Genomic DNA, 23,279 nt, shown 5'->3' with positions numbered 1-23,279 from the left:
ATGTGAAATTGCTTATGTTATCACTGGGCATACTTTAAACATTATTTATGTATACCATGTTTAGACATTGCTTTCCTCTTTCTAGCCAATTCTTCTTTATTTTTATTTGTATTTTATTTTTATGCTTTTTTTTTTTTTTTGAGAAAGGGTTTTGCTCCGATGCCTGGGCTAGGGTGCCATGGCATCATCATGGCTCACTGCAACCTCAAACTCTTGGTCTCAAGTGATCCTCCTGCCCCAGCCTCCTGAGTAGCTGGGACTACAGTTGCATGCTACCATGCCTGACTAATATTTCTATTTTGGGGGTAGGTCTCACCATGTTGCTCAGGCTAATCTCAAAGTCCTGGCCTCAAGTGGTCCTCTGACCTCAGCCTCCCAAACTGTTGGGATTACAGGCATGAGCCACCATCTCTGGCCTGTACTAGCCAATTCTTTAGGCAAAGTTTGGGAGATATGTTGCTTTATATGGTAGCTATATGTAGGTAGGATTTTTATAAAGCAAAACTTATTTTTAATTAACCCAGGAAACTTGATATTTTAAAAAAGTCTAATACGAAGTTTAAATAAAGAATACCCCCTCCTTACTAATATTAACTATAAAGAACTGTGGTGGGGGTGGATAGGTTGACTTCTCAGTGGGGTGCCCTGCTACAATCCTGGGCTATATACAGGGGAAAGCAGGCAGATGGAGGATCCTTGGGGGCTCATCAAAACCACAGAAGATGAAAGGAGCCCGGAGGCACCTGGACAGAACAGACTACCCCTGTGCCTGGAGAGTCAACAGGTGGGAGGGGCTAAATTCTTTGGACTTCTGATATGTAGTTAGATTAGGAAACCTGACTTACTTCCCCTGTGGAGATTCCCTCCCGTTTTCTAAATAGGCCCTTCAGCAGTCTGTTAGTAACCCCCTACCTTTTACCTAGCCTCTCTCTCTATCCAATCTTCATGGGGACTTGGGATTCTTTCAAACCTGTCTTTGCATTTTTCCATTTTGCGTATGCACCTTTGTTAGAAATCAATACAAGCCTCAGAAGAAGCCAGAGAGGGTCTGCTGTGTTTTCGGTCTTACTGCTCAGCTTGAGATAATGTAAGCCTTCTCCAGGCATTTTCAGACTTTATGTTCTAAACTGGCTGTGAGTTATTTTTCATCAGTGTCATTTCCCAGTCTGCTCTGAAACCAGGTTGGAGTTTGGGCACAATGACCCTCGACAAGGAACTCAAATAAATTAAAATTAAAAAAAAAAAAAACACTAATTTTCCAGGAGAAATTTGGAGGGTCTGTAAAATAGGAAATACATAATTGGCTCATTATCATGAAAAATGTCTATCTCTACTAATAATCAAATAAATTTTAAAACATGATGCTTTTTAAAATCTAGACAATTAGCAAGGAAAACATAATAATGCATAGTCCTACACTGGTAGAGTGTAGATTGGAACAAACTCTTAGGAAGACAACCTAATAAGATTCATCAAAAGCTTTAAAACATTTATACTCTTTGATGCCAGTGATTCACTTTCTAGGGAATCTATTTCATGAAATCAGATATATGGTAAAATATTTAGGGATGGAAATCTTAAAAAATCAAAATATTATTATGATAATGAAAAGTTGGAAAGAACCCAATAGTCTACCAGTAGATAAGTGGACAAATAAATTATGGGCATTCATAAAATAGATTTACTTTTGGGGGGAGGGCAGGGGGCAGAGTCTTACTATGTTGCCCTTGGTATAGTGTTGTGGTGTCACAGTTCACAGCAACCTCAAACTCCTGGGCTCAAGCGATTCTCTTGCCTCAGCCTTCCAAGTAGCTGGAACTACAGGCACCCACCACAACGCCCGGGTATATATATATATATATATATATATATATTTTTTTTTTTTTTTTTTTTTTATTTTGTTGTAGTTGTCATTGTTGTTTGACAGGCCTACAGGCACCCACCACAATGCCGGGATATATATATATATATATATTTTTGTTGTTGTTGTTGTTGTTGTTGTTGTTGTTGTAGTTGTCATTGTTGTTTGACAGGCCCGGGGCAGGATTCGAACCTACCAGTGCTGGTGTACGTGGCCGGCGCCATAGCCACTGAGGTACAGGCACCGAGCCTACAGTAATAGACTTGTTGAAAAAGCTCATACCAGAAAGCTAAATGATATAAAACGGTGGCTCACACCTGTAATCCCAACAATCTGGGAAGCCATGGCGGGTGGATTTCTTGAGCTCATGAATTCGAGACCAGTCTGAGCAAGAGAGAGACCTTGTCTCTAAAAAATAGCCAAGTGTTGTGGCAGGCACCTGTAGTCCCAGCTACTTGGGAGGCTGAGGCAAGAGGACTGCTTGAGCCCAAGATGTTGCTGTGAGCTATGACACTATGGCACTCTACCAGAGGCATGAAAATGAGACTCTATCTCAAAAAAAAAAAAAAAATATATATATATATGTATATAATGACATAAAACAGGAAGTAGGTTGCATTTACAGTTACATATTCAAAAAATATAAGAGTGTACAAAGAAATATGCAAGGAAATGTACCAGGATGTTTATAGTTTATTATCAATAGGTTGTAGGATTATGAGTGATTTTGTTTTCTTAATTTTTCTTTTTTTTTAAAGTTTTCTACAATGACCATGTATTATATTGTATTGTCAGAAAAGGTGTGTTTTAAAATACTGTAAAAAATTCTCCATCTTTCTTTATTTCTGAATAACATTCCATGGTATGCATATACCATAGTTTTATTTATCCATTTATGAGTTGATGGGCACTTATCTTGGTGATTGTGAATTGAGCTGTGATAAATATTCTAGTGCAAATGTCTTTATGATAAAATGATTTTTTTTTTCTGGGTAGATGCCTACTAATAGGATTGTAGGATCAAATGGAAGGTCTACTTTTAGCTCTTTGGGGATTCTCCATACTTCTTTCCAAAGAGGCCGTATTAGTTTGCAATCCCACCAACAGTGTATAAGTGTTCCTTTCCCTCCATATCCATGCCAGCATCTGCAGCTTTGGGACTTTGTGATGTGGGCTGTTCTCACTGGGGTTAGGTGATATCTCAAGGACTTTATATCTTCTGTATTTTCTTGGATGTAGTTGGAAAACATCCTCCTAAGCAAAGTATCACAAGAATGGAAAAGCAAGCATCCAAGTACTCAAAACTAAAATGAAACTGGTAGATGAACAACTACATATCCACACTAGAGAAAAACACAATTAAATTCAGGAAGGAGGAGGGAGGAGGCAAGGGCTTTGGTAAGCTCTCACCTAAGGGCACTATGTAGAGGTAATATGTCACACTTTCTGGGTGAAAGATTCAGCTACAACTTGGACTTTATTTACCTAACAAACATGAACAGTATAACCTAATCATATGTACCCTTATATTAATCTGAAATAAAAAATAAATAAAATACCGTAAAAAAGATATATTTGTATAGCAGTTCTTTTCTACACCTTCCTTGCCTTTAACCAGACATGCCATTTTTACAGCCTTGTTTTTTAACCAGTACACAACTCACTGTTCTTTGAAAATGGTGTATTTTGGCTTGACGCCCATAGCTCAGTGTTTTGGGCGCTGGCCACATACACTGGGGCTGGCAGGTTTGAACCTGGCCCGGGCCAGCTAAATAACAATGACAATAACAACAACAACAAAATAGCAGGGCATTGTGGTGGGTGCCTGTAGTCCCAGCTACATGGGAGGCTGAGGCAAGAGAATCACTTAAGCCCAAGAGTTTGAGGTTGCTGTGAGCTGTGGCGCCACGGCACTCTACTGAGGATTACATAATGAGACTCTGTCTCCAAAAAAAAAGGTATATTTTATCATTTTTCCTTTTCTTGCTTTTTTTTTTTTTTCATTTTTGAGACACAGTCTCACTCTATCACCCTGGTTAAAGTACAGTGGAATCATCATAGCTCACTGTAAGCTCAAACTCCTGGGCTCAAGTGATCCTCCTGCCTCAGTATCCTGAGTAGCTGAGACTATAAGGACATACCACCACACCTGGCTAGTTTTTCTAGTTTTTTGTAGAGACAGAGATCTTGCTTTTGTTTAGGCTGGTCTTAAACTCTTGATCTCAAATGATCTGTTCACCTAAGCCTCCCAGAGTGCAAAAATTACAATTGCACACCACCAGGCCTAGTCTATTTGGTGGTATTTTTTTTTGATTCATTAAAATAATATATCTTCAGTGTAGAAAATATGGGAAGTACAGAAAGTGTAAATAAAACTTCATCTTAAACTCATTCTCCATTTTGTTGTGTTTCCTTCCAGTCTCTCCATGAAATTAGACATACATGATAGAATTTTTAATCCTGCGTTTGTCATTTAACATCCAATCTATCCTGTGCATTTTTCTACATGTAGTAAATGTTATTTGAATATATTTCTTAATGACTTCATAATATACTATATGGTCATATTCTTATTTATTTAGGCAGTCTCCTGTCATTAGACATTCACTCTTCCATTTTATTCATTATTATAATGCTAAAAGCAAAATTATTAAATGTAAGGATATGAAAAAATTGGAAGGTTCATGCATGTCTGGTGAAAATGTAAAATGATGGAACTCCTGTGGAAAACAGTTTGGCAGTTCCTCAAGAAGTTAAACAAGGAGTTAAACATAGAATTACCATGACCCAGCAGTTCCACTCCTGGGTATATAACTCACACAGTCTGCTCAGGCTACCATAACAAAATACCACAGACCAGGTAGCTGAATAAACAGAAATTTATTTTCTCATAGTTCTGGAGGCTGGAAGTCCAAGATATAGGTGCCAGCAGGGCTGGTTTCTAGTGGGGCCTCTTGGGCTTGCAGATGGCTGCTTTCTTACTGTGTCTTTATATGGCCTTTTCTCTGTGTTTACATACTACTGGTACCTCATCTTCTGGTATCATATTTGATTAAGGTCCCATCCTTATGACCTCATCTAACTTTAGTTACTTCCTTAAATGTTCTGTCTTCAAATACAAACACATTGGGGATTAAGGCTTCAATGTGTGAATGGGGGAGGACAATTCAATCCATAACAATATCCCAAAGTGAGACCAGGGCGAGGTGGCTTACACCTGTAATCCTAGTACTCTGGGGGGCCAAGTTGGGTGGATCGGCTGAGCTTATGGGTTCAAGACCAGCCTGAGGAAGAATGAGATCCCATCTCTAAAAATAGCCGGTGTTGTGGTGGGGACCTGGAGTCCCAGCTATTTGGGAGGCTGAGGCAAGAGAATCCCTTGAGCCCAAGTGTTTGAGGTTGCTGTGAGCTGTGATGCCATGGCACTCTACCAAGGGTGACAAAATGAGACTCTGTCAAAAAAAAATAGGCTTGGCACCTGTACTCAGTGGTTAGGGTGCTGGCCACATAACACTGAGGCAGGGGGGTTCAAACCCGGACTGAGCCTGCTAAACAATAATGACAACTACAACAAAAAAAGAGCCAGGCATTGTGGCGGGTGCCTGTAGTCCCAGCTACTTGGGAGGCTGAGACAAGAGAATTGCTTAGGCCCAAGAGTTTTTTTTTTTTTTTTTTTGAGATAGAGTCTCATTACGTTGCCCTCAGTAGAGTGCCATGGTATCACAGCTCATAGCAATCTCAAACTCTTGGGCTGAAGCAATTCTCTTGCCTCAGCCTCCCAAGTAGCCGGGACTACAGGCGCCTACCACAATGCCTGGCTATTTTTTGTTGCAGTTGTCATTGTTGTTTAGCTGGCCCTGGCCGGGTTCAAACCCAACAGCCTCGGTGTATGTGGCTGGTGTTGTAACCACTGTGCTACAGGTGCTGAGCCTAAGCCCAAGAGTTTGAGGTTGCTCTGAGCTATGACGCCATAGCACTCTACTGAGGGTGACATAGTGAGACTCTGTCTCACAATAAAATAAAATAAAATAAAACCAATACCCCAAAGAATTGAAAACAGAGACTTGAAGCATCTTTGTATACCCATGTTCATAGCATCATTATTCACAATAGCTAAAAGGTGGAAACAACCCAAGTATCTATGAACAGATGAATGGATAAACAAAATGTGGTATATACATATAATAAAATATTATTTAGTCATAAAAAGGAAGAGATGTTGGTATATGCAAAAACATGGATGAACCTTGAAAATATACTGTATGGCCAGGCATAATGGCTTACACCTGCATCCTAGCACGCTGGAAGGCCAAGGTGGGTGGATTGCTTGAGCTCAGGAGTTTGAGACCAGCCTGAGCAAGAGCAAGACCCTGACTCTGCTAAAAATAGAAAAAGTAGCTGAAAGTAGTGATGTGCACCTGTAGTCCCAAGCTACTTGGGAGGCTGAGGCAAGATGATTGATTGCTCAATCCCAAGAGTTTGAGGTTGCTGTGATGCCATGGCACTCTACCCAGGCTGACAGAGTAGGACTCTGTCTCAAAAAAAAAAAAAAAAAGAAGAAGAAGAAGAAAAAGAAAACATGCTGTGTGAAAAGAGCTAGACAAATACTGTATGATTCTACTTATGTGAAATATCCAAGATAGGCACCTCCACACAGAAAAATGATTAAAGGTTGCCAAGGGCTGGGGGAACAGGGAAATGGAAAATTACTGCTTAATGGGTACAGAGATTCTGTTTGGGGTAATGAAAAAGTTTTAGAAAATAGTTAGTGGTGGTGGTTCCAAAATTGTTAATGTAATTAATGCCACTGAGTTGTATGGTTAAAATGGCAAATTATATGATATATATATATATATATATATATTTCCACAATAACAAATTAATTAAAATATAGAACTTAAAATTCCTGCGTACATCTCTTTTTACTTATGAGAAAACACTGAAAATGGACTTAATTCTGCCATACAGGTATAGGCATTAAAGGCTGTTGATACATACTGCCAAATTGCTTTCTGAAATTACTTTCTCAATTTTTATTCCCATAAGCAGAATATTAGAGTGTCCGTTTTACCTTATTTTCACTAGCACTAGATATTATTATATTTTGATAGGCAAAAAATATCAGAGTATGTTATTGTTTTACTACTATTGTATTAAATTATTAGGAAGTGTGGAAAAATGTATATATGTATATGATATTCATTAACTGTTTTGCCCTATTTTTTTAGTTTGCTTTTTGGTTTGTTTTATGTACCGTTGACCCTTGAACAACATGAGTATGACCTGCTGGGGTTCACTTATATGTAGGGTTTTTCCCCAATAAATGCAGGTGGCTTTCCCTATTGGCAGTTCCACATATGCAACCAAATGCATATAGAAAGTACAGTCGTCCCTGGGTATCTACAGGGTATTATTTCTAGACTACCCAAATCTGCCTATACTTAAGTCCCCTAGTTGGCCCTTTAGAATCTGTGGGCCCAAAGTCACCCCTCCATATATGCAGGTTTCACATCCCAAGGATACTGTATTTTCTTTTCCTTTTTTTGTTAAGAGAAAGGTTCTCACTCTGTCACCCATTCTGAAGTGTAGTGTTGCGATCATAGCTTATAACTTCAAATTCCTGGGCTCAAATGATCCTCCTACCTCAGTCTCCTGAGTAGCTAGGCCTACAGGTGTACACCATGGTACCCTGCTAAGTTTTCATTTTTTTTTGGCCGGGGCTGGGTTTGAACCCGCCACCTCCGGCATATGGGACCGGCGCCCTACCCGCTGAGCCACAGGCGCCGCCCTTCATTTTTTTTTTTTATAGAGTCATGGTCACACTATATTGCCCTGTCTCATCCTGGCCTCAAGTAAGCCTCTCACCTTGGTCTCCCAAGGTGCTGGGATTAGAGGAGTTAGCCACCATGCCAGGCCTTTTGTGGTATTTTAATTTATTTCTTACTTAGTTGTGAATTAATTTTTATGGTATTTTTAATATGCTCAAAATATTTTTATAAAGTTTATGGGGTCAAATCTATTTTTCTTTGTCATTTATGTTTTCTTCCATTACTTTTATGCCTCGAAAACCCTTCTGCATACAGATGATAAATGTATGTTTATTCTTTCTAGTTATTTTATGGTTTCACTTTGTTTTTGCCTTTAACTCTTTAATTCATCTGGAATTAATTTTGACAAATAATGTGAGCATAAAAAAAAATCTAATGTTTATTTTCTACCAAATAGCCAATTGTCTCATAATTGTTTGTAGAATAATCCTTTCCTTTCATCTCTGAATTTGTAGTGCTGACTTTATCAGACAGTTAATTCTTATGTATTCTAGAGTCTGTTTCTGTCTTTTCCTGTTCCATTGAACTATGCTGTACCATTTTAAAAGTATTGTAGTTTTAAATTTTTAATAGCTTGGGGTTAAGAAAAACTACACTACTCATTTTCCAAATTTCCTTGGCTAGGCTTGGTGCCTGTAGTACAGTGGTTACTGTGTCAGCCACATACACTGAGGCTGGCGGGTTTGAACCCAGCCCAGGCCAGCTAAAAAACAACCGTAACAACTGCAACAAAAAATAGTCGGGCGTTGTGGTGGGCTGTAGTCCTAGCTACCTGGAAGGCTGAGGCAAGAGAATCACTTAAGTCCAAGAGTTGGAGGTTGCTGTGAGCTATGACACCACCACACTCTACCAAGGGCAACATAGTGAGACTCTGTCTCAAAAAAAATTTCCTTGGCTAATTTCACCTATTTATTCTCCCTGAACTTAGTAGGCGCACCTACTAAGATTTTTTTTTAAAAAGCTGTATATATTTAATATATGCAACTTGATGCCTTTAGGGAAAGATATGTCAACCATCTCCCAACATTTTTTCCACCATTGAGATATAAAAAGCTGTACATATTTAATATATGCAACTTGGTGCCTTTGGGGAAAGACATGTCAATCATCTCCCCCAATTTTTTCCACCTCTTTTATTATTATTATTTTTGTTAGGTAAAGTCTTATTTTATTTTACTTTTTATTAAGTCTTTTGTACATAGATCATAAATAATTTATGCCATTTTCAATGTGTTGATTCTTTGTACAAATTGGAGTGCTTACATCATACTAATCAACATAGCTTTCACTTCATTTACCCAATTATAGCATTAGGACATTTGTGTTCTACACATGATAGATCCAACTTGTACTTGCAATGTGCTCCATAGGTGTGGTCCTCCTACTATCTCCTACTATCCTTCCCACCCCATCCCCTCCCCTCTCCTTCCCCTTCCCTCCTTCATCCTAGGCTAAAGTTGTGTTTCATTTTTCATATGCAAGTGTGAGTGATTATAAATTGGTTTCACAGTATTACTGAGTATATTGGATACTTTTTTTCCCATTCCTGAGATACTTTACTAAGAAGAATATTTTCCAGCTCCATCCATGTAAACATAAAAGAGGTAAAGATTTTTATTTGGAAAAGTAATGTCTATGCTATTCATTTGAAGAGTGAGGCAATCATTTAACCCCTCAGTGCCTTAGTTTCCTCATCTATAAAATGAGGAAAAGCATATCTCCTGCCCAACTTCTAGAGTAATTGTAGGGATTAAATGAGAGGTTATGAAAACATTTTGAAAAGGTAAAAAATAGAAACCCATGTTTTTTACAACTGAAATAGGCAATGCCTCTGGAGGTCTTTGAATTAGGTATTAAAGGGATGGCAGGGTTGCTCTTTGTTCTAGAGGCTTAGGCTGGACTCTCTCTTTCTTTTCACAGAGCGCTTCGACCATCACTGCCCCTGGGTGGGGAATTGTGTTGGAAAGAGGAACTACCGCTACTTCTACCTCTTTATCCTCTCTCTCTCCCTCCTCACAATCTATGTCTTCGCCTTCAACATCGTCTATGTGGCCCTCAGTGAGTATGGAGAGCAGTGTCTGTTGTTGGAGTCGGGGTGGGGGAAGACTTTAGGACAGCTTAGGGTGGGTGATTGGTGATTGAGTTTCCCTGTGGGGCTTTTACCAATGGGAAGGCACCTTAGGACTGCTTAGAAATGAGCACTACTATCTGTTCTTGAGTAGGGCTACAAACCTCAGCTTATATCAGTAAGAATTTGCTGAGTATGTTGACCTCCCCTGGTCATCTGCTGGGAGCTGGAGCCATAATTACTTATCTATAGCCAGAGTACTGGGCATTTATGAGGTGACCCCTAAGGTTGGGGTTATATTTTGGCTCTGCACATCCTCTCTTCTTCTGTCTTGTTTGCCCGAGAAATGTCTTTTAGTAGCCCATTATCTACTTTGGGAGATAGAAAATATGAACTCACATGTGTGCACATGTACACACACATATACACAACAAATGACAGTCAGATGTGCAGTTAAGAGAGTAGTCTTAATCAAGACAGCTTTCTGGGAATAAAGGAGTTCTGAGCTGGACTTTGAACATCGGAGGGGGCATATATTGGTGAGGAGAGAGGATTGTTCTTGGCTATTTCTGATTTCTTTCACCTGTGAATATCCCTCTGCATGTCCACAGTTGGGGGCTAGGGAAGAGGGAAAGAAGCCTGGTGCTTGGCTTCTGCCTGACTGTAGTTTGGGCCTGGTCCTGCACTGAAAATGGGAACTCTTTGAGACTACCAGCTTTGAGGTGAGATTCTTCACCCTTGCCTGTGGGACAGCTTATCTCTTGTTAGCGTGTAACATGGGATAGAGAGGGAAGGAAGTGAGTAGGCACTAGGATAGTGTGTAGTTTTGAATAAAGTCACTAATTTTTCTCTCTACTCCTCCTCCCAATTTCACAGAATCCTTGAAAATTGGCTTCCTAGAGACGTTGAAAGAAACTCCTGGAACATATCCTCCCCTGGCAGTATGTCCCTGTGAAGCCTTCTTAAACTACTTTCCAGCATGCTTTCTCCCCACAGTTCTCCCGCCATCTAGTTTTTCAGACATCAGCGAGTGCCAAGATCTAAAATGAAAAAAATGTAGTCTTAATGGTAGCAACAAGAAAGGAAGAAGGCCAGGGCTTAAAGGAAAGTCTTTCTGTCACCCCCTTCTTAGCTGCCTCCCTCCTAAGTCCTTGTGATCCCAGTCTCAGCTCGATCTTCTCTAGTGGGCTGTACTTTGCCTCAATGTACCTCTTATGTCACTTACTGGAAGCCCTGCCTTCCTGTTACAGCTAAAACTTATTTTGGACAGTGGCTTTATTTCTATAAATGAGGTTCAGATGAAATTTCTATAAATCACATCCTCTTTTTTTCTCACTAATTTTTCATTTATTTGGTTTATTTTTTGATGGAATTTGCATTGACAGGGCGGTGCCTGTCACTCAAAGGAGTAGGGCGCTGGCCTCATATGCCAGAGGTGGTGGGTTCAAACCCAGTCCCGGCCAAAAACTGCAAAAAAAAAAAAAAAAAAATTGTCTTCAGGAATTTGCATTGACAGTGATGGCCAATATTGTTTAGCTTGGGCCCCTCCTGAGCATCCTTTTTAAAGAACCAATGATGAATAAACAGGCAAACACCTAAATACACTAGAAATGCTAGAGATCTACTCACAGTGAATAAATAGAAATCCTTTACCTTTCATGAGGGATCTATCCTGTGAGTTCGGAATTCATCTGTTGATATATCTAGATACTTGGATTTTTATGATATATATTCCAAAAAATACAGGTGATATGACTGGTGCCATGAATATGGGCTGAGGCATTGAGTCCTCCAGTGTGGTTTCTTCAATGTTCCTTAACCTCACCTCACTGTTCTAGAAGTCCTCATTTGCTTCTTCACTCTCTGGTCCGTCGTGGGATTGACTGGATTTCACACTTTCCTTGTGGCTCTCAACCAGACAACCAATGAAGATGTGAGTCAACTTTCTTTTTTCCTCACTGTATATTCTTCTCCCAAAAGTGTGTTCTCTTATTACCTGAGTCTCCAGGGCATGGGAGGTTGAGGCAAGCAGTAACCTGGTATATAAGATTATTAAATTAGATGTGTGGAAAAGAAAGCAGAGGGCTTTGTTTATAGCTGCATGCCTATAGGACATTAAGAAGAAGAACTCGTAAATTCAGGTGGGTGCAAAGTCTTTAACTATTTATAGGTACTTAAAGGCTAGCTGGTACCTCTGGATTTGGAATGGAGAGGGACAGTGCACTGAATGAATCTTTGCTTTTAAAAAGTACCAATTCACATTCATTGTAGAAAATCAGAAAATACAGATAAGCAAAAAAGAAAAATTAAGTTCCTTTTACTTTACCTCCAAGAAACCACCTTTGTTAAATGCTATGGTATATATGGTCTCTTCTGGACTTGTCTAGATTGTTTCCATGTTTGTTTGTATGTTTACATTATATGTTTTTAAATTAAAATAATACATATGACATAGTTATCTGCTTTTTTTTACTGTATCATGAACATTTTCCCACAAGTATGTATTTTTTATTGTGGAAAAATATACACAATATAAAATGTGCCATCTTAACTATTTTTAAATCTGCTGTTCAACCTGGTAATCAGTGGGGTAAAAGAAGTCATGGCCAGATTTCCTTCACATCCTAAACATATAGTTCAGTAGTGTTCAGTACATTGACATTATTGTACAACCATTGCCACCATCCATCTCAAGAACTTTTTCTTTTTTTTAATGTATAAAATATTTATTGTTTATTTTTATGATATAAGCTAGACATGTTCATTTTAAAAAATGAGGAAAAACAGATAAGCAAATAGATTAAACATTTAAAACACCCATAATCTTAGAGGTAATTGTAATCTAAGCTTTGATATGTATCTGTTGAAATTCCTTGCTGTGCATACCCATGTATAGTTTTTTTTTCTTTTATTAAATCATAGCTGTGTACATTGATATGATCAAGAACTTTTTCATTATCTCATCCTGCATATATTTCTTCAATGTAAGTTTTAAGAGTTTTAATTTATTATTTTATTTTATTATTATGATGTTTTAGTGATTGGATCTCTCTCTGGGTCACCTTGGCTGGAGTGGGTGGCATGATCATAATGCACTGTGGCCTTGAACTCCTGGGCTCAGGCGATCTTCCTGCTTCACATTTCCTAGTAACTGGGAATTCAATCAGCTTCTCAACATATATTTTAATATAAGCCTTGGCTTTTATCTTGTAGATCAAAGGATCATGGACAGGGAAGAATCGTGTCCAGAATCCCTACAGCCATGGCAATATCGTGAAGAACTGCTGTGAAGTGCTGTGTGGCCCTTTGCCTCCCAGGTACTCAGGGGACTAAAAGGTCCTGGAACTCTTGGGACGAGCAACCCAACTTTATCCTGTTACCTGGTCTGATGCATTCTTCTGAATGGTGTCAGATAGGTCTTCCCACAGCTTGTCATTTGGTACCATATCTACATGGACTACATAGACCATGGGATCGTTGTATGGAAGAGATGATCTTTCATTCTTATTTCATGTGTTTGTTCCCTGGTAATTGTGACATTCTCTGGATTCTGGAAGAAAAAGTGAATGGAAGATAGGAGGTGTGTGCTAGGATCAGGCTAGATTGCCAAAGAATAGGTTTATGTTTTCTAAGCTACACAGCAAAGTTCAGGGGGCTGGATGTGTGGGATGGGAGTGAATACCAAGTCCATTGTTAACTCTCTTGTCTTTCCTTCAGTGTCCTGGATCGAAGGGGTATTTTGCCACTGGAGGAAAGTGGAAGTCGACCTCCTAGTACTCAAGAGACCAGTAGCAGCCTCTTGCCACAGAGCCCGGTAAGCGTTTCTGACTTAAGGTTGAGTTGGTGATAGAGAGGGTGGAGGCTAACTTTATCTTGGAAATACATTAGAAGCTCCATAGTTGACCAGCTCTGTAGTTGACTACTTCCTTACATTGATCACCTTCTTAAATTTACCTAATTTTCATGGACTAGACATGTAACATATGGACGTATCAGTGCAGTAGGCCCAATTCCTTATGGTGACTACCTTGGTAGGGTGACCACCTTGGTAGGGTGACCAGTTTTTTACAGTCCTTTGGGTGGTCAACTTACAGAGGTTCTACTGTATAATTAGGCAATTTTGTATCCTAATCACCCTAGCGTCCCTGTCTTGGTTTCTGCCCTGACATTGTCTTCAGATCTTTGTGACCTTGAGGTAGATTATGATTTATTTGTATCTGTGGCGTATATTCACAGTTACTCTCCAACAGCCACTGTGCTAGGTACTGGGGTTTACACAAATGAACGTGGCAAATGATGCCCCTGCTCTCAAGAAGCTCATTGTCTAGTGAACATCAAAGTTAAGAAAACAGGCCATTTTTGAACACTGTCAAAAGTGCCTTGATGAGGGAAGCATAAAATGCTCCATGAGCAAAGATAGAAGAGTCAGGGGATTGTGTTGAAGTTAGTGATTTGGTTACCTTAGTAACCTTAGAAGCGGGCTTCCTCACTGGAATATGCAGATGTTGAAACTCTCTCAGCTGTCCTGCTCAAGATATGCTTTATAAAGTATTTTCCTAAAAAGTTATTATTTGAACTTTTTAAAAAAAAAATAAGCTTTATTGTGATATAATTCACATACCATATGATCCCTATTTAAAACAAATAATTCACTGGTTTGTAGTACATTCAGAGTTGTATAATCATTGCAACAATTAATTTTAACCTTTTTCCTCAACTCCCCCAGCCCCATCTCTAGCTACCTCTAATCTGCTTTCTTTTGTCATAGATTTGCCTCTTCTGGACATTTCTTTCTTTCTTTTTTTTTTTTTTTTTTTTCAGTTTTTGGCCCGGGCTGGGTTTGAACCCGCCACCTCCGGCATATGGGGCTGGCGCCGTACCCCTTTGAGCCACAGGTGCCGCCCTGGACATTTCTTATAAATGGTATCATACACTATGTGGTCTTTTGCAACTGGCTCCTTTCACTTAACATTTTCAAGGTTCATTCATTTTGTGGCATGTAGTAGTACTTGATTCCTTTATACACATATGGCCTAATAATATATTATTATATGGATATACCACATTTTATTTAATCCATTCATCAGTTGATAGACCTTTGGGTTGTTTCCTGATTTTGGTTTTCATGAATGATGCAGTTGTATACATTCATGTACAGGTTTTTGCATGGAGATATGTTTTCATTTCTCTTGGCTATGTACCTAGGAGTGGAATTGCTGGGTCATATGGAAACTCTATGTCTAACTTTCTGAGGCACTGTTGAGCTATTTTACACCCCACTAACGGTGTATGAAGGTTCCAGTTTCTCTACATCCTCGGCGATGCTTACTGTCTGTCATTTTTATTCTAGCCATCTTGATGTGATGTGGTATCTCATTGTAGTTTTGATTTGCATTTCCCTGATGACTAGTGATGTTGGACATCTTTTTGTGTGCTTAATGAGCATTTATTTATATGTCTTCTTTGGACAAGTGTCTATTCTAAGCCTTTGTCCATTTCTTAATTGGGTTATTTATCTTTTTATTATTGAGTTGTAATAATTATTCATGTAATTTGTATAAGGCCCTTACCAGATATGATTTGCAAATATTTCCCACTTCCTTTTCTTTTTCTTTTTTTTTTTTTTTTTTTGAGACAGAGTCTCACTTTGTCACCCTTGGTAGAGTGCCATAGCGTCACAGCTCACAGCAACCTCAAACTCTTGGGCTTAAGTGATTCTCTTTCCTCAGCCTCCCAAGTAGCTGGGACTACAGGTGCCTGCCACAGCACCTGGCTATTTTTGGAGACAAGGCCTTGCTCTGGCTCAGGCTGGCTTTAAACTCATGAGCTCAGGCAATTCACCTGCCTCAGCTTCCCAAGTGCTGGGATTACAGGCATGAGCCACCGTGCCTGGCCTACTTCTCCCACTTTCTTGATGATGTCCTTTGAAAGCAAAAAATTTTTAAATTTTGATGTGGTCCACTTCATCTATTTTTTTTTTCTTTTGTTGTTTGTGCTTTTGGTATCATACATGTATCTAAGAAATCATTGCCTAATCCAAAGTCATAAAGATTTATGCCTCTGTTTTCTTGTAAGAGTCTTATAGTTCTAGTTTTACACTTAGGTCTTTCATACATTTTGAGTTAATTTTTATATATGGTGTGAGGTAAGGGGTGTTTACATTCTTTCTTTGCCTGGTACAGTAGGTGTTGCTATACCATTTGTTGAAAAGACTATTCTTTTTCCATAGAATTATCTTGGCACCCTTATTGAAAATCAGTTCACTATAAATGTGAGAGTTTGTTTCTGGACTCTCAATTCTATTCTCTGGATCAGTTTGTCTGCTCTTATGCCAGTACCACACTGTTTTTATGACTTTAGCATTGTAGTAAGTTTTGAAATTAAGAGGTTTTAGTACTCCAACTTTATACTTTTTTTTCACAATTGTTTTGGCTATTCTGGGTCCCTTGAATTTCCATATGAATCTTAGGATCAGCTTGTTAATTTCTGCAAAGAAGCCAGCTGGAAATTTGCTGGGGATTACATTGAAACTATAGATCAGTTTGGGGAATATTGCCATCCTAATAAGTCTTCTGAGCCATTAATGTGGGCTATCTTTTCACTTACCTAATTCTTCTTTATTTTCTTTTAACGGTATTTCATGGTTTTCAGGGTATAAGTTTTATATGTCTTTTGTTATATTTATTCATAACTATTTTATTCTTTTGATGCTATTATAAATGAAATTGTTTTCTTAATTTCATTTTAGATTGTTTATTGGGAATTTATAGAAATACAATTGATTTTTATATATTGATCTTATACTCTGAAACCTTGCCAAACTTACTTATTAGTACTAGTAGAGTTTTAGTAGATTGGAATTTTGTTTTAAAATAGAATCCTACATTTTTTTGTGATAGGGTCTCCCTTTATCACCCAGACTGCAAGGCTGTGGCCCAGTCGTAGCTCACTGCAACCTCAAATTCCTGGGCCTAAGCAATCCTCCTGCCTCAGCCTCCTGAGTAGCTGGGACTACAGGTGAATGCCTCCATGCCCAGCTAATTTTTATATTTTTAGTAGAGATGGAGATCTTGTTTTGCTCAGGCTGGTCTCAAACTCTTGACCTCAAATGTTCCCACACCTTGGCCTCCTAGAGTGCTAGGATTACAGGCTTGAGCCACTGTACCTGGCCTAGAATCCTACGTTTAAGTGATTGCTTTTTGTAAGGTAGATAATTGTTCTTTCTCTACTTTGCCTTTCCTAGATTTTGAGTTTTCTTTTTGAAGTACAGAAATCGATGTTTATATATTATTGTTATAATTTTGGATATAACTTTTTGTGATGAGTCTGGTCTTAAATCATAACAATCTAGGTTAGTGATTCTCGGCTGAGTGTGGCGGAGGGTGGTATTTTAGAATCACTTAGAGTCATTTTCCATCCACATACGAATATCTAAAGATTTTGATGTCTTACCTTCTTTAGCTTACAGTCGCTATTCTATTGATGTATATGTTAGGGCAGAAACAGGATTGAGAACCATTGGATCAGGCCTTGTTAGACATGTATATATGACATCTTATTCTGATGGATGGTGGAGGACCTGCGTACTTATTTGTGATCTCTGTTATTATCATGAGTAATAATGGAAAATCTGTCCACAGCAGACAGGTAAGGACAGAACTCAAATAAACTTCAGTTGCATTTTGCTGAGAAGACGATAGCCTGGTCTTGGTTCTGAGTTTGGTGTCAGTGGTTGCTTATCTGTAGCATGTGTGGCTGAGGGGTTCAGAGGAAGAGTTCAGTGTCTGTTGATTATCTGCATTTGGATTTTGAGGGATATCTTTGTGTTAAATCTGCTGTTTTTTCCTTCTCAGGCCCCAACAGAACATTCAAACTCAAATGAGATGCCAGAGGACACCAGCACTCCAGAAGAGATGCCACCACCAGAGCCCCCAGAGCCACCACAGGAGGCAACTGAAGCTGAGAAGTAGCCTGTCTATGGAAGAGACTTTTGTTTGTGTTTAATTAGGGCTATGAGAGATTTCAGATGAGATGATAAACCTGAGACAGAGAGCAAGTAAAATGTCCCTTTTACTATTTTTCTTTGGTCTTTATTCACCCAATTGCACACTGGCATTTTCTTGCTGCAAGCTTGTTAAAACTTCTGGACTCAAGGCAGTAGCAGAAGATGTCAGTCACCTCTGGTAACTGGAAAAATGGGTCTCTTGAGCCCTGGCAGTGTTTTCTATGGCCTTGGCCACAGGGTCTCCTTAGACTCCCCTCTCTTCCTTCTAAATCCTATCTCTCGTGCTTGGGGTCATTGGTCTCATTCTGGAGTTAAAGGTTGAGACTGGCTCAAATCCTCCCAAGCTGCTGCCTGTCTGGAGTCTAGAGGCAATCACAGAGACCTCTGGCCAGAGGATCCTAGCTGGGTTCTTGGGGCTTTCAGAATTAAAGAGGATGGAAAGTGGGGTTAGAAGATTCTCCTGGCAACCAAGTGCCAGCATTGCCAGCTAATCCTTTAGGAATGGGGCAGGTAACTTCCACTTGTATTTATTCGTGTAGATTCTCCTTTGTCCTCCGACCACTCTCTAACACTCAAGCCTACTCTTTTCTCATTAGATATATGTAAGTAGTTGTAGTAGAAATAGCAATTTACATTTCTCGTAGACTACCCAGAAACTTTTTAATACCTGTGCCATTCTCGGTAAGAATTTATGAGATGCCAACAGCATAGCCCCTCATGCTCTCTGTCTCATTTCCCTCTTTTTCTCATTAGCCCCTTTTAATTTGTTTTCCTTTCTACTCTTGCTCTCATTGGGAGCAGGAATGGCAGTAATAAAAGTCAGCACTTTGGTGGTTTCTTTTCCTCAGAGGAAGCTCAAGTGCTCACTTACACACTACTCCCTTCAAACTCCCTGTGTGTGGCCTACAGAGGCCCTGAATGCACAAATGGAGAAACCAAGGCACAGAGAGGCTCTCCTCTCCTCTCCTCTCCCCTCCCCCAATGTCCCAACGAGAACAAGAACAACAACAACAACAACAAAAGGCTAACCAATACTTCCATTAAGCCTTGGCTGAGTAAGTGAAGGCCCAGCACTGCTGCCCTTCTGGGTAACCCACTCCAAGGCCTCAGCCCACCGTGGGCTATGGTAACCACACCAGGGGCTTCCTCAAAGCCCCACTCTTCCAGCACTTCCACCGGCAGAGTCCCAGAGCCACTTCACCCTGGGGGTGGGCTGTGGCCCCCCCATCAGCTCTGCTCAGGACCTGCTTTATTTCAGGGAAGAAGATTTATGTATTATATGTGGCTATATTTCCTAGAGCACCTGTGTTTTTCTCTTTCTAAGCCAGGGTCCTGTCTGGATGACTTATTGGGGGGAGTGTGAACCAGAAATTTTAATCTATTTGAAGGCAATTAAACTGTGTCTAATGCAAACTGCCTGCCTCCTCCTTCCCCCTTCCATATCAAGAATGTGTTTGTGTACAGGGTGAGGGTGGGGGTTGGAAAGGGTTGCTTGTTACTACCCATACTTCCATTTTCCAGGGTACCCTTGGGTTGGAAAGCGCTCCCAAACTCTCCATTAATCTATACCATATTCTGGGCTGAAGTTTGTCTTATTCTGGACTATGAAGAAAGGACTTCCAAAGCAATATACAGTGTGAACAAGATTGAGAGGGTACAGGGATTATATTTACTTAGGGAACAAGCTCTATATTAGGATATTGTTTTGAAGAAGATGGATGCTGTTAATTCCAAATGAGTCTTGGTTATTAAAGAAGGCTCATCAGGGCCTCCCCTTGGAAATATTTGGTTAATGGTCTTTTACAAGTAACAGTATATATTTCTTTTAAAATGGTGTGTAATACAGATTCCTTACCAATTCCTATGTCACACTTCCCAGTTAATTGGAATTAATGAAATTTGGCTGCTTCCAGATTTTTTTCTATGTCTTCCTATTTTCTGTATAGCAGGAATTGAGTTGAGCATTCCTGAGAGAGAGAGAGAGATTGGGAGAGAGAGAGACCTAGATTCCTCTTCTATTTGTTTCTTCTTTCCCATTCTTTTTCTGACTCTCTGTTTTTTTTTTTTTTTTGTTTGTTTGTTTGTTTGTTTTTATTTTTGCAGTTAGATTTAGGTAATTCAAAATAGTGCCAAACCTGGAGAGTTTGGAAGTTATTAGGTTTTCCAGTTAACCCGACACTCATATGAACCCCTTTTTAGTCAGTATTTAGCTTATCTCTCCTGGGCCAAGATGGATTTCTCTCCTCCCTCAACTTACCTCAGTCTCCTGCTGACCCTTAGGTCGGTCAGAGAAGCTTTATCTTTCTAATGTGAAGGGCCAAAATGGAAATATTTTATCTATAGTGTGAAGTGATCTTTTTAAGGTGTCTACTTTTTCATGTTCCCTGTCCTCTTTCTTTTCCCTTACAAATATTCTGTATTTAAGACCTTAGCCTGAAGCTCTGTCCCATTCATACCATGCACTAGCTGGGAGTATCCCTCGTCTGAGTTCTGATCAGAGGAGAGATTGAGAAATTGATCTTTCCAGAGGGGAAAAGAGCCTTAAATTATTTGATTTTTTCAGTGGCTGACATTCTCTCCAACTGTCTCCTTCCCCAAGCTTCTATGTACCCTATTTCCCCAGGCCAGGATGGTTGGCACTGATCCCAAACCTCTGGGGGTGGGTGGAATTGGCTCTGTTGGGCCATTTCTTCATGTCCATTTGGCTCCAAAGCCTTCTGGGCCCTAGCTGAGATCATCATCCCCCCCTTTGCATTTTTCCCTAAGAGTAGGGTTGGGTTAGAGGTGAGTTCTAATTCTGTAGCAGCTAAATTCCATTCTTCCTGTCCTGACTCTTTTGCCTTTACCTCTAAGGCCCCTTTTCCTACTGACCAAATTTCTTTACCTTGTTGGAAAAAAAAAAAGTATTTTGTTTTTAAATCTATTTTCTAACTTAAATGCAATTTAATATGTAAATCTCTGCACTTTTGTGTGAGCCTACAAATGTGTATGTGTTGGGGTTTTTTCACTCTCTGGTATTTCTTAATAAACAAATCTTTCTTTTGGGGGGAAGCCAATTAATGAAGGAGACTTGAATGGTTTTAGAAATACAGGGCTGTTTGTTTCTTTGCGATTCTGCCTCATTTCTTGTGCTGAGTGTGAGTGAGCAGCCTCCTTCCCCCACCTTTTGTCTCCCTTCCTTTGAGAGGGTCTTCAGCTTAGTGGGGCAGAGAGAGGGACCTGTCCTGTATCTGGTACCCCTTGGGACCACTTGGATTGGCTCAAGTGGTAACCTAGCAACCTAGCCCCCTTCCTTCTCTCTGTGGCCTGGTACTGTTAGTCCTTTTCTTCCATCTCAGTTCATTTTATACTTCTGGGGCTGGGGCCGGGCTAGGGAAAATCACCAAGGGAGCACAGTAAATGGTTTCAAAAAATGATAATTTGTTCTCATCCCTTGATGCTACTAAAAAAGAGTCATGTTCCCAGTAATTCAAAAAGCACTGTATCAGTTTGAGAACATGTTATAGGAATCTCTTGCTGTTCTTAGGTGATAGGTTTTAGAAATAGTGTCAAAGGCTAAAACTCTGAATATCATTAGTTTTAAAAGATACAAGCTCAGCTCACACAAAAAATCATTGTGGGTTTCATGTTTTGGATAAATATAGCAGGGGAATGGGAGCTTATAAAATCTGCATTGGTAAAACTTTGAAAGTCCTACCCAACATTAATGTAGGTAGAAAAACCTGGTATAATGAGCAGGGCCTAATTATTTTACAATTGAACACAAAATGTTTTTACAGTTTTAATACATACACTGAGTTTCCATGAATCCAACAACTGTGTAAATTGGGGGAAGATGACATTTTATTTAGTTTAGAACCTGACTAAGAATTGCTCACAATTTTTGAAAATCATGTCACTTGCAACAGTGCCATTCATGGGATGTTTAAGTTGCCAATTACAACATACTTGGATGAGTTTTCATTTGCAGCAATTGTAGTTGATGATTTTACAATAGGTGAAAGTAGCTCACTACTTTATTTTTAGTATAGTCTTGTACCAGGTATTTGTATATTGAATTATATATTATCTATATATGCAATTACTTTAAGTTACATATGGTTTCCTTTATTTCTTCTTTATAGTATACTTAGTATATTATATTGCTATTCTTGAAATTATATGTGTAAGTGGGTTCTATTAACTATGAGGTCCATTTCAGGGTGGCAAAAGGTATATATGCAAGGAAGGGTTGGAGCTGCTAAGGTTAAAAACCACTGGACTAGATTATCTCAAAGGTCCCTTTCTAACTCTAAATATTTGGAAAGCTTAGAGAGAAAAACAAACATCTCCCTCCTCTCACACCTTTACTGTGCTTTTTATAATTTTAAAAGTAGCATTTGTTCATTATTGAAAATTGGGAAAGTATAGGAAAGTAAGATTTTTAAAAATCACCCATAAATTCATAGCCAAGATCTGATTGTTTTGGTGTATTTCATTCTAGTTTTTTTTTTTTACTGTGTATGTGTATTTCTAAATAACAACTGGAATTCAAGTACAAATATGCTTTTGTAAACCTACCTGCCTTTTTAACTTAGTATTTTCCATATCATTAGAAATTATTTGGAAATACTTTTGAATAATTCCATAACATGTACATGGGGTGCAGTGGCTCACACCTATAATCCTAGCACTCTGGGAGGCTAAGGTCAGTGGATCTCCTGAGCTCAGGATTTTGAGACCAACCTCAGCAAGAGTGAGACCCTGTCTTTACTAAAATTAGAAAAAAATAGATGGATGTTGTGGAGGTACCTATAGTCCCAGCTACTTGGGAGACTGAGGCAAGAAGACCATTTGAGCCCAAGAGTTTGAGGTTGCTGTGAGCTGTGATGCCATGGCACTCTACCCAGGTGACAGAGTGAGACTCTGTCTCAAACCCCCCCCCCCAAAAAAAAACAATAAAAAAAATGTACATAACCTTCCCCTAATCTCAGACATTTAGGAGTTTCTAATTTTTCATTATTGGAAATAATGCTACGATGAACTTACTTATATATGGACATATCTGTGATTATTTCCTTAGGGTAGATTCCTGGAAATGGAATTATTGAGTCAAAGGGAATGCTCTTTTAAAGGCTCTTGGTAAAGATGGCCCAATTGCTTTACAGATAGTCTGTACCAGTTTGTTTTGCCAGCAATGTAACAGAGAGTCTGCTTCAACCCATCTCATTTAAACATTTGGTATTTTGATAGTTTGTGAACTTGTGGGTTAATGTTAATTTAGTTTTTATTTCTTTGATTGATAGGTTAAACAGGTTCTGCACCTCTCCTCTGCCTTACGTTTATTGACATTTGTATTTCTTCTGTGAATTGTCTGCCCAAGGCCTTTGTTGTTCATCTGGCATTAGGATGTATTCTCTTTGATTAATAAATTAGAGCTTAGAGCTCACACTTCGCCATGGGCTAGGAAATGAGGAGCCCTTTGATTTAGAAGTAACTTTACAACTCTAGAGCATGGAGTAGAATTCCCTGCCCCTT

The 23,279-nt window shown here is 39.2% G+C and overlaps 1 protein-coding gene across 1 annotated transcript in view; it reads left to right on the top strand.

Annotated features, from left to right (window-relative positions):
- The window catches only part of ZDHHC9 (zinc finger DHHC-type palmitoyltransferase 9), a 37,334-nt gene extending 18,159 nt beyond the window's left edge, over window positions 1-19,175 (top strand). Inside the window, exons 4-9 of the mRNA XM_053579241.1 lie at window positions 9,610-9,747; window positions 10,634-10,682; window positions 11,588-11,690; window positions 12,971-13,074; window positions 13,475-13,571; window positions 17,611-19,175. Coding sequence (XP_053435216.1) covers window positions 9,610-9,747; window positions 10,634-10,682; window positions 11,588-11,690; window positions 12,971-13,074; window positions 13,475-13,571; window positions 17,611-17,727 — 608 coding nt within the window. The 3' untranslated portion in view covers window positions 17,728-19,175. The remainder of the gene's footprint in view (window positions 1-9,609; window positions 9,748-10,633; window positions 10,683-11,587; window positions 11,691-12,970; window positions 13,075-13,474; window positions 13,572-17,610) is intronic.
- The last annotated feature ends 4,104 nt before the right edge of the window (window positions 19,176-23,279 follow it).

Source organism: Nycticebus coucang, chromosome X (assembly GCF_027406575.1).
Source record: "Nycticebus coucang isolate mNycCou1 chromosome X, mNycCou1.pri, whole genome shotgun sequence".
Taxonomy (NCBI): domain Eukaryota; kingdom Metazoa; phylum Chordata; class Mammalia; order Primates; family Lorisidae; genus Nycticebus; species Nycticebus coucang.
Note: the sequence above shows the minus strand (reverse complement) of the source record. Positions and strands in the feature narration are given on the sequence as shown.